Source organism: Centroberyx affinis, unplaced genomic scaffold (assembly GCF_046629955.1).
Source record: "Centroberyx affinis isolate AG114_WGS23_722 - 3 ecotype Tasmania unplaced genomic scaffold, CSIRO-AGI_Caff_v1 ptg003164l_1, whole genome shotgun sequence".
Taxonomy (NCBI): Eukaryota; Metazoa; Chordata; class Actinopteri; order Beryciformes; family Berycidae; genus Centroberyx; species Centroberyx affinis.
Genome location: NW_027281217.1, coordinates 16,923 through 29,480, shown reverse-complemented (window position 1 = coordinate 29,480; position 12,558 = coordinate 16,923). Strand labels below are relative to the sequence as shown.

Here is a 12,558-nt window from a genome sequence, read left to right as displayed (position 1 = left end):
TCTAGGCAAGGGAGTGGGCTATTTTAGGACCACCTGTGGTAATTTGTAATTCCATTGCAAACGATATGCCACTCTACATTTCTGTTATTATAATAGCGCTAATATCACTGGAACTACCTGCAGATGAAGAGGGTGAAGCAGGTAGGCTACATTTTCTCCAACAGCAAATCTGGTGTGGTTTGGTGTGGGTCGCAGGATTTGTAGTGCTGCATGTGTGTTTCACGGCTGCTCAGCAGCTTCTGCATACTGCCACACTGTTGTCCAGTTTTCCGCCTTTCTTATTTTAAGTGGGCACACTTGGCATTTATAGACGTTTGGCGGTGCATCATATATTTGTTTTTCTCTGTTTGACATTCTCTGATATTTCGCATTCTCCGTTCGACAATGAGGGACAAAGTTTCTCTCTACCTGAGTGAGGGACAGGAGGAGCCGCCTCCCTTGTCACAGAATGGCAGGCAGGGACAAACAAGCCTAGATAGGGAGACAGAGAAACACACTGTGCAACAAAATTAATTCAGTTGCCTGTTGCAATAATAATTTATGAGATACGCGTCATATAGGGCTTTGGGGTTCAAGCACGTAGGGCTGAAACCCTATTGTTTTTGTGCTGGTTTATTAGAGCCTGAGCACGACTTCGTGTGAAGCATTTTTAAGGGCCTGAACGTGCTCGAAAACTCACCAAACTTTGCACACGCGTCAGAAGTGGCGAAAAATTATGTATTTTATGGGTCTCACATATGGGTGTGGCAAAATGGCTCGATAGCGCCCCCTACAAAATTTCAACGAAGTAGCCCCTGCCGTACGTTTCCCATACACGTACGAAATTTGGTAGGCACATGTCCAGAAAGTCAATTGGTGCCATGCCCTAAACCCAACAGGAAGTCGGCCATTTTGGATTTATTGTGACATTTTTGGGCATTTTTTGCCATTTGCAGGGGTCGTACTTTAACGAACATCTCCTAGGGGGTTGATCAGATCCACCTCAAACATGGTCAGCGTATATATAAGACCTTGACGATGAAAAGTTGTGCTAAGCTTGAGTTTTCGTCGCACGGCGTGGGCGTGGCATGGCGTCAAATTTCCATGTTTTGCCACGAAACTGGAAGTGGCTTGTAACTGGACTGTACATAGTCAAATCTGGCCCAAACTTCACACGTTGGATGAGAGTCCCGGCCTGAACACATCTACATGCCAATATTCAGTTATAGTCATAGCGCCACCTACTGGCAACAGGAAATGCCATGTTTTATACTTTGCTGTGCTTCTCCTAGTGGGTTGACCAGATCCACCTCAAATGTGGTCAGAAAAGCTGTAGGACCTTGATGACGCTTCATTGTGAAGGTTGGGAGCTTTTGTCAAACGACGTTTCCCTGGCAGCGCGGCGAATTTCGATGTTTCGCCATGCAACAGGAAGCTGCGTTAACTTGAGTGTACATTGTCCGATCTGCACCAGATTTCACATGCTGGACGAGAGTCCAGGCCTGAGGACATCTACATGCCAATTAGGAGTCATAGCCATAGCGCCACCTACTGGCAACAGGAAATAAGCCTTGTGTGACAGTCATCATTTGATTTACATGGAATTTTCATGGTGTGGGCCACGTCGACCGGTCAATGTCCGGTAACGACGCCGCGGCTGCGGCACACCCGGACATGCACGAAGGTGCGAGGGCCCGATCATCGCTGCTTGCAGCTTTAATTTATTTATTATTATTTAATTATACAGTTTATGTATTCATTACCTCTGGTAGCCACTGGTAATTTCAGAATGGATTATGTAGTGTGTATGTTATGTAACAAGGGAACATACCAGTAGTTATGTTAGTTACGCTAATTACTCGAATCATGTGTGGCTACATTTGTTCCTCCATTGTGCGGCCCCAGGGCTCTAAGCATAGTTTTTTTTAGTAGCACCAATTTAGTCTTTGACTGCCCTACAAACTTTAACGGTAGGTAACGTTATTACCTTGTGGTAATAGGCCACTTTAGAGTAGGGGTGGGAATCACAGAGTAACTCAAGATACGATACTATCACGATACGTTGCCCACGATAACGATGGTATCACGATACAGCGATTCTGCGATACTCGATATATTGCAAGACAATTCATCTACGATACATCACAATATCTGTAACTGAAGAAGAAAAAATACCCCTAAAAAGGCAAAAAGCAGGAACTGTGGTGCCCAGGGGGTTCCCCAAATTTTTGAGTAGCCAGCCAGATGGGAAAAGTAGCCGGCTAAGGGATGTTTGCAGTGGCAAAATGCCCCCAATTTTACATGGTCATAACACCTGCATACTGGGTTTAACAAACCTCCTAAAACAGAAGTCCCTCTAATCTTTCCCTTTTCCTCCCTTTACTTCTCCCATTTATATTTTGAACATTGGCAAAATGGAGTCAGTGGGACTTGGTTAAACTTGGGTGGTAACATCAAAGGCCAGGAATTTCTTTAGGAGCGTTACATGAAGCCCCTAAAATGATCTCCTCAGCTAATGCCTTGTATTTAGCGTTATACAGTAGTTTCAGCTGTAATGCTTCAGTTGAGTCCATCGTTACCATGGCAACCGTTCGCTGCGCGATCAGAGGTTCAGCAGAAATCGCTATTATTTTGAAACCTCTATGAAACTCACAACTCTCCTTGCAATTTCACACGCAGTTCGGTTATTAAGGAGAGTGACAACCGCATTCTATAACCAAACTCACTACCTGAAAAAATCAGGTACTGACTACCCAATTTGACAGCGGTTTCGGTTAGTAGTGTGAACCAGAACGGAACTGGACAACTGGTTGTTACGTGGCGCGTCACTCGTTATGTTACGTAACATTATCATCCTTAATTTGAAAGAGACGGAGGTAAGTGTTGTGGGACATTCTCAAATTTTATATTCCTCAACATTGCAGTTGCTCCTACCAGTTCTGCGGTCTCGGCCCAGATTTTGCGGTTAAAAGTATCAAGTTCCTGCAGTGGAAAAAGAGAAAGTGTCAGTGGTGGTTTATTAAGATCTTATGGATAAATTGACGCCTCTGGTTACTGGTGTTACTGGTGTCAAACAAACTGAAAATACAGGCAGTGGTAAACGTTACTATGGTTACAGACATTATTTCCATAGCCAGAGCCATCGCGAGATTGGAGGAATGGAGTGACTCCTGTTAACCGTACAGACACAGTCTAGTCATTTTACTTCAGTCTGCTCCAGTATGTACCATACATATGCGCAGTCACTCTCATTCATAAATTCGGTTGTCACTACCAAATTCTGATAGTGTGTACGTTTAGTGACATTCAGTGATAAAAGTAGCCGGCCAGACAGAGGTGAGTAGACGGCTAAATAGCCGGCAGCCGGCGCTTGGGGAACCCCCTGGGTGCCTCTCTGATTTGCTTTCCCCCGCTGTCCGCCATTTTCCCCTTGAGTGAGTTATTTGTCTTCTTCACCGCAAGTTAATTAACTTCAGTTCACTTTACCCTCATTCATTTGATAAGCGCCACCACGAGGAGTCATTAAGTAGTGACTCTGGTAAAAATGGTAACAGGTTTAATGCAGGGGAATCCGTTCAGAGCGCCTGCATGTTTTAATAAAAATATCGATATTTGGCGCCAGTGTATCGATAACGTATCGCAAGAGGAAGTATGACGATATATTCCAGTATCGATATTTTGTCCCACCCCTACTTTAGAGTGAGGGCTGAGCTGGGACCCTGTACTGGGTTTGCCAGGCAACAGTATTTAAGTAACGTTAGTGGAACTGGGTAATTTAATGGTGACGCAGTGCTTCAGTGCATAGAATTGAACACATGCCGTAGGACTGTACAGGATCTGTGCTTGTTTTCCCTACTGATGTGGCTGAAGCTTTGCCAGGAGGATTTGATGCCATATTGACTACATAAAATTTTCCGCTGTGCTTCACTTCTCTCAAAGTGAGGACAGTTCAACGTAATGGGAATTGTCCAGTGGGGAGTTAAACTGTGTGGGACATGGTATTTTGATTGTATGGATCATCACAGGTTTAATTTTAACATGTCCATTCTTCAAAATTATTCATTTCCATATCGTTATAAAGGCTTTTTATTATTTTTGTGCCGTTATTTGTTTTTTTTTCCATTGTGGTTTTTGTTTCATAATTTTTGTCATGGGGAGCTGTAAGTAGATTTTGTCATTTTTTATTTTCAAGGTTCAGTACATTATCGCCAACGTCATGTCATCGTCATGGTAATATTTGTCATCAACGAAAATTTATCATCATGAATTTTGTTGACAAAATGAACACTGCTTGGATGGATGTTACCTAGGAAGAACTGTATGCTAGAGATCTAGTAGACTAGGCATTCGTTTTCAAGCTGGTTTAGCTGTAGAATTATCAGTTTAGTGCTGTAGCATTTAATGAATCCCCACCCCATCCCACCCTCCACCCACACAGTTGTCTACCTCAAAGGCCTTCTGGAGAGTCATGACTGTTCTTGGACACAATATAACTGAACTCCATGCATCCTTCTGCCAGCCAGTCGAACTAGCGAAATACCCAATACATCAGATCTAGACTGCTTCCTGTTGACTATAACTTGTAATTGCCTGTCATCATATTTCAATATCCAGGTGATCTGTAAGTCGGATGCACCAACAGGCGATGTGCTCCTGGACGAAGCCCTGAAACACATCAAAGACACCCAACCACCAGAGACAGTGCAGAGCTGGATCGAACTCCTCAGTGGTGAGTAAAGCTCCTTCACTGGCCTATTGCAGGGCGGGGAGTCATTTAGTCAGGGCAGTATTTTTCAGGCACTGCATCTGCTACAATAGGCTACTACAAATATTATGTTGCTGTCTTTCACATTAAACAATTATTTGGACAGTTTGCATCAATGCACATCTTACCAAAACTGCCTAATTAACGAGGCAATACTTTAAAAGCATTAATGACAATTTAAAAAAAGCTCACTGCCAGTGGGTCTGGGTCCTCAGCCATTCCCTCTCTGCAGAGGTGTACTTGTAGTCAAATTGTAAAGTGGGGTGTAGTGGAGGTCCGTGTTGTTTGATAAACGTAAGTGCAGATAGGCATGCATGCAGTATATGAATCATGAACGGAGTGGAGTTACAATGATTAGATTCATGTGGCTGAAGCCGCGCTCACATTCAGCTGAACTGTATGGGATGAGTATAAGTTGATAAGGAGTTTAAATCCAGGTGGAACTTTTTCCCCACTACAGTCAATGAAGTCTAAGACACAATTTGAAATGAATAAGTGACGGAGCGCCACTTCCTCCGCCTCCCCACTACAGCCCTGATTGTGCATCACCTGTCTTAATTTTGCCATGGTGTTTACAGTAAGGTCAGAGTCTAACTCCAACCTTTATTTGAGGCAAGTACAAAATTAGCCTTCTCATAGGTACAACACCCACATTCATTGATCCCACACAACTGGTATCGGGGATTTTATGACTAGGAAAACCAGATTCGACAGTCCCATCAAGGATATTTCTGTTTATTTCTTCTGCATCTCTCCTCCCTCCTTCCTGCATTTATGTGTGGAATATTTGTGTAATTATTCATGGAGTATTCGTTGCAGCGACTTTATGACGGTGTAGCCTGATGTTTTCTATGGTACTCATTGGTATGGTAGAGTTCAAATGTAGAGCAGGTACGCTTCCTCTTGTGGCGCTTTTGGCTGGGTGCTCTGCTATCGTTAAAACATAAAGAGAACCATGAGGAACATGGGATAGCGGCACTCCAAAAGTCCAGAACAGCATGGTTCTCTTCATGGTATGGTAGTGTATCATTCTGTTAAACTGAATTGGGCCTCCATATGAATGCTCACCATGGATTATGGCACAAGGGATATTAACATCATATCCTGTGTATTGATAAATGCGTTGACAGATTTTTCTGTTGCTTGAGATACTTGCATGTAAGCAAAAATGGTAACACTATTTGAAGTGTCATTCGCTTGATAATGTCACTTTCAGTGCAAAGTTGACACTGTTCTAGATGTCTCTGCATTGAAAGTGACATCAGCCGATTTTGGAGCAGGGGTTTCTGTCTTGCACGGTAGCCTCTCAGCCCATGGCGATGTAGAACTCACTTGACTGTGGACAGTGACACCTGTGTTCCAGCAGCTTCTAAATCATGGCAGACCTGTTTTTGTGGTGATTCTTAGATTACATCTGACCATCCGGACCAATTTTCTCGCATAGGGTGACAGTTTGGATTTTCTTCCAGACCTTGGCAAAGAGACCACTGTTCCCAGTACTCAGTACTTATGAACAATTGTTTGCACTGATGATCTTGGGACCTGAAGTTGCTTTGAGATGGCCCCAAGTGACATTCCTGACTTGTGTAAATCTGTTATGCGCTTTCTCAGATCTGTGCTGACCTCTTTGGACTTTCCCATTGTGATGTTTGTGGCTTAATCTAATGCGTGCAGTCAATCAAGCCCTATTTATACAGGCACAGAGAAGTTACCAGCTGTAGTCAATCACAATTACTAACAAGAAATTAAAAAGCAATCTCATAAAGTTAAATGACATTTTAGAACTTTCTACGCCACCAAATTTATAATACAAGTTGCTGTATGTATATTTTTGCTAGGAGCAAAGGGCGTCTTTGACTGTGAGATGCAGTGTTTCCCATACATAGGCAAAATACAAGTTGGTCAATGTATAGAAGTAGATCTAAATTGATCTCTAATTCACCTGATGTGCAGATCACGTCATGTATGTCTTTTGGCGATGACCAACAGACCAGCAGCATTGTATTTAATCGTCTCTTCTTGTGAAAACAAAAGTGAAACGTAACATTCCACAATTTGCACCAAACTCGCCTATGTATTCTAGCTGCCCTACACACTTTAAGTGTAGGAAACGTTATTACCTTGTGGTATTGAAGTAAGGTTAAGTGGACCTGTACATGGTCTGTGCTTGGACCCCTCGTCAAATAATATAGCCGCATGCGGCTATAAGCCTAATAAACGTTTTTTTTAACTTTGCAATGAATCTTGCAGAGTGTTTTTTCCTTCTCAAGATGCTCTTCATGTTCTAAAACTGGTCAAAGGCAGTCATAATTTGAGTGTTACGATGCTTTTCGGAAACACTTTACAAACTTACTATGCTTCGTAAAATAGATGCTATGATCATATTAGCCTTAAGAATCTTTTGGAAAATGAGACACTGTTCAGTAGATATCGCTGTAGCAATTCAAACATACGGGACCAGGTGAAAGCAAGGGGGGAAGGGGCCGGGTAGTTTACAGATGGTATCATCCGTTTTATGACAAAAACTTAACAAAATTGACAACATTGAAGTTTCTGCTAGTTTTAATTTCTTCTGCATCTTTTTTTCTCCCTCCATGCCAAATTCTGTGACACCAGTGCCTCAAAGTTACCCTTAGAATGATTTTGTAGTGACATTAACTTGACCCCAATAAGTTGGGCTTTTTTAAAGAATTTTCTCTCTGGGGGAGCAGAGAGCCCAGAGCCCCCTAACTAATGAATTGTAGTTGGTTTTTTTTTTTACCTCTGATGTGTTGATATCTTGATATATGTCTTTTGTTTCACATGAATACATTTATAAATTCTTAAGAAAATTTAAATAATGTAGTTGACTAATATACTCATGAGACTCTTTTTTTTCCACACCATTTTCCCCAGATTACTAGCCTGGTTCCAGACTCCTGAATTGCGACCCGCCCCCTCTTCAGATTTGGTCGAGCGATTCAGAGAGTCTGGTGTTGCTCTATTCAAAGGTGATTTCTTGATTGGAAAAACGATTGTGCCAGTTCATGCAACAGTTTTCATTGGCGTTTCGGCATAGTATTTGTTGAAATCATTACTTAACCAACATATTTTAGTATATGTGCTACTGGAGTAATACCCGTAACCAACATATTGTCTTTGCAATATGTGGGTCATTTTGTCAAAAACGACCCACATTGGACTTCCGGTTTGACAGATGACGGAGTAGGTCGCATACCGGGAGAGCTCTGTTGAAATCCTGTTTAGATTCGACTCATACGTGCTTTATTGCCACAATTAACCTGTGTAAACCTGTGCGAAAGGCTAATAAATATGGGAAAGCCTACTAAAAAGCAGAATCAATCTACAGACGAGCAATCTTCTAGAAATAGTCAAGATGACGGTACGCAAGCTAGCCAAAACGAACAACGTGCTACTAGCAACGAGCCACTAACCCTGGCGGACATGGAGAAACTTCTCAATTCAATGGAGGACCGCATTATAGCCAAACTATCTGTCCAGCTCTCTGCTGACCGAGCAACTATCGACCGGCACGACCAGACAATTCAACACTTGGAAACGTCACTCAACGACATGGAGACCAGACTGGCAACCCTCGAATCCACCTGCATAGCCCTGTCCAAAGAAAACGACACCCTCAAACTTAAGACGGATGATCTTGAAAATAGATCGAGGCGCAACAACATCCGCATAACCGGCTTACCTGAAAGAGTTGAGGGCTCGCAACCAACCGCTTTCATGGAGGTATTCCTGAAAGAAACGTTTGGTACAGAGCCTTTTCCTACTCCTCCAGCTGTCGACAGGGCCCATAGAGTTGCCACCTTCCGTAAGAAACAGGACGACCCTCCGCGCCCATTCATCGCACGGATCCACCACTACCAGACCAAGGAGCGTATCCCGAAGCTGGCTAGGGAGGCTGGACCTCTCTCTTTCCGCGGATCCGAAATACACATCTACCCCGACTACAGCATTGAGGTCTCCAAGAAAAGAGCAGCATACTCAACGGTCAAGTCACAGCTGAGGAACGCCGGATTCGGGTATAGGATGTACTTTCCTGCCAGGCTCCAAGTCACCGACAAGAACGGACAAAAACGTTTTTTTTTTTCTCCTGGAGAAGTTTCCTCCTTTCTTCAAAACAACCGACCAGGCGCGTCTCCCACGCCGTCTACCTCATAAAATACAGACTATGAAAACCACTCGGGCGCTGGTGCAGCCACATTGTAAGGTTCGTTTACTGTATGTATATACACATATATACATCTGTTAGTGGCAATACCCTACAGTTGTTCCAGTTGCAGCCCCACAGTGTCCTTGCACAGAGTTTCATGCTAAAATCTGTAACTCCTTTTTTTTTTTTTCTTGTTGTGAAAACAGAGTTCAAGAGCAAGTTAGGTGTTCTCTAGGTTGGTAGTTAAGAGCACTGATCAAGTCACCCGTCCCCTCCCAGATGCCTTTCTTCGCCTTATCATTAGAAGTTTCTATTTCACCTCTTTAATTTCATTCAGTTATTATTATTATTATTTTTATTTTTTTCTCCCCGTCTCTCTACTCCCCTCTCTGCCTTTACCTCCGCTGCCCACATCAGTCACCCCCATAACCTTTTAAGATATGACAACTACATCTAACTGCAATCAAAACCGGCCCATCCATTTTGTTTCTTTAAACGTTAAAGGTATGAATAACTGGGTGAAAAGACAGAAAATAGGGTCCTATCTACAACAGTTAAATTCAGACATAGCCTTTCTACAGGAAACCCACCTTAAGAATGACCATGTCAACTATCTTAAAAAAAGTTGGGTTGGTCAGGGATACCACTCGCGGTTCAATGCTAAAGCAATCCTTATACATAAGGACATTCTGTTTCAAGCTAAGGAGGTGATTGCTGACACAAATGGGAGATTTGTCATTGTTTCGGGTCGGTTATTCGCCAGTCTTGTCATTTTGGTCAATGTCTACGCCCCAAACTATGATGATTGTAATTTCTTTAACAAGCTATTTTCTACCATACCCATTGATAACAATTACAGTTTGATAATAGGGGGCGACTTTAACTGTGTACTCAACACCGTATTAGACAGATCATCAAACAGGGTCCAATCTCTCACCAAATCTGCCAAAGTTGTCAATAATTTCATCACTCAGAATGGTGTTTCAGATATTTGGAGATTTAAATTTAATAACAAAAAAGTATTCTCCTTCTTCTCCAATGTTCATCGTACATACACTCGCATTGATTATTTTCTTTTGGATAATAGATTACTGGGAAATGTTAGTTCTTGCTCATATCACAGTATTACAATATCAGATCATGGTGCCGTTTCATTTCATGTTGCGTTACCCAACTGCCTCAGGCCCTCTCGCAATTGGAGACTTAACCCCCTTCTCCTAGCTGACGAACAATTTGTAAACCACGTTTCCTCTCAAATTCATTTCTTTAAAGAAACCAATGCCTCCCCAGAAATCTCCCACTCAACCTTGTGGGAGACCCTTAAGGCCTATGTTCGTGGGCAAATAACTGAATACTCCTCTAGGGCAAAAAAAGCAAGAGACTCCAAACTTAATGACATCTCACGATCTATTGCAGAGATTGATAGCCACTACTCAACCTCCCCATCCCCAACACTTTTTAAAGAAAGACTGCGGCTACAGACAGAATACAACATACTTTCCACAGACAAGAAACACAAAAGCTCAATTCAATGTTTACGACTCAGGTGATAAGGCCAGCAAGCTACTAGCCCAGCAAGCTCGTCAAGCCCAATCCTCGCCTCGCCCGCCTTATTCCTAAAATTTATAGTAAGACAGGTGAAATAATTACAGACCACTTGGAAATTAACAACACTTTCAAACAGTATTACAATAGTCTATACAGCTCTGAATGTGACGATAACTTTTCACAGCTCGACCACTTCTTTGCTAACCTTACTTTCCCTTCTATTCCAGCCGAACAAAACTCTTTATTGGGAGGTGAGATCTCCAATGCAGAGATTCTAGAAGCCATCAAATCCTTAAACTGCAACAAAACACCTGGACCGGATGGTTACACCTCAGAATTTTATAAAAAATTTGCACTCGAACTATGTCCTCTGCTCCAAGCCATGTTTAATGAGTCTCTGTCATCTGGTCATCTTCCACTAACCTTACGACAAGCTGCAATAACACTCTTACCAAAAGGGGGTAAGGACCCACTCCAGTGCGCCTCCTATCATCCAATTTCCCTGCTGAATGTAGATTACAAAATTTTATCCAAGGTTCTAGCAGCGAGACTGGAGAAGATTATCCCACAAATAATCTCGCCAGACCAAACAGGCTTCATTTTAAATAGGCACTCCAGCTCAAATCTTAGACGGCTTTTCAATATTGTTTATTCCCCTCCCTCCCGTTCCGCTGAAATGGTTATATCACTTGACGCTGAAAAAGCGACCGAGTTGAGTGGCAATATTTGTTTTCAACCCTTAAAAAATTCGGATTTGAGGATTCTTTCATCTCTTGGATACAACTCCTCTATTCTCACCCTCTAGCCGCAGTAATTACTAATGGACAGCAATCTGAATATTTCTCTCTTGGCAGGGGCACACGCCAGGGATGCACTCTATCTCCCCTACTTTTCGCTATTGCCATTGAACCTCTAGCCATTGCTCTTAGACAATCTGAGGACTTCCTGGGTATAGAACGAGGGGGCCTTACGCACAAACTATCCTTATACGCAGACGACATTCTTTTATATGTTACAAACCCATTAAAATCCATTCCCCCCATTCTCAATATCATAGCTCAATTCGGGACACTCTCAGGCTATAAAATCAATTTCGAAAAAAGTGAAATGTTTCCTCTTAATCAGACAGCCACTCTAATCCCTGCATCACATTTTCCATTTAGAATTGTCAGTATGCCTGTAGCCCACTTAATCTAGGTTCCGTACTATGTGCCCCGTCACCCCCCTCTCAAAGCCAATTTTGCTCTAACCCAGTGGTCTATCATTCAATCAGAATCTGGTCGCAATTTAGAAGGCATTTCAAGTTGCAGACAACATCGGTGCACTCTCCCATCAAGAATAATTAGAACTTCCCACCCTCTCTCTCTGATTCTACCTTTGGAGTTTGGTCCTCAAAGGGTATTAAATCTATTTCTAATTTATATGTGGATGGTAAGTTTGGATCGTTTGCACAACTCTCTCAATTATTTGATTTACCAAAATCTCACTTTTTTAGGTATCTCCAAATTAGACATTTTGTCCAGAAAAGTGTTACTTCCTTTCCAGACTTTCCGACGAACAACACGGTTGATTATGTTCTTTCATTATCCCCATATTGCAAAGGTCTAATTTCTATTCTCTATAACAATATATGCGATATCATCCCTCATTCACTGCAAGATGTGAGGAGACTTTGGGAGAATGACCTTGGAGAGGAAATGACAGACGATCAATGGGAGGCAGTGCTTGACTTAATACATACCTCGTCCCCTTGTGCTAGGCACAACTTGATACAACTCAAAATTGTTTTGAGAGCACATATGACCAGGGCAAGACTGGCGAAAATTTTCCCCAATGTAGACCCTTTATGCCCTCGCTGTAAAGGCCAACCAGCAGATTATATACACATGTTCTGGTCCTACCCCAAACTTAACACATTTTGGGCCAATATCTTTAGCGCTTATACTAAGATGTTTCAGAAAGACATCACTCCCAATCCCATATGTGCCTTATTTGGATTTACCCCTGAAACTCGCTCCCTTAAAGGCAAAGCTTATGTAGTCATAGCATTTACCTCCTTGATTGCCAGACGTCTCATTCTTCTCTCCTGGAAGGAACA

General features: G+C 42.4%; 1 protein-coding gene across 1 annotated transcript in view; it reads left to right on the top strand.

The window, feature by feature from the left end:
- The window catches only part of LOC139659935 (Golgi phosphoprotein 3-like), a 72,819-nt gene that overhangs the window by 46,728 nt on the left and 13,533 nt on the right, over positions 1-12,558 (top strand). The window contains exon 3 of the mRNA XM_071537957.1: positions 4,594-4,708. Coding sequence (XP_071394058.1) covers positions 4,594-4,708 — 115 coding nt within the window. The remainder of the gene's footprint in view (positions 1-4,593; positions 4,709-12,558) is intronic.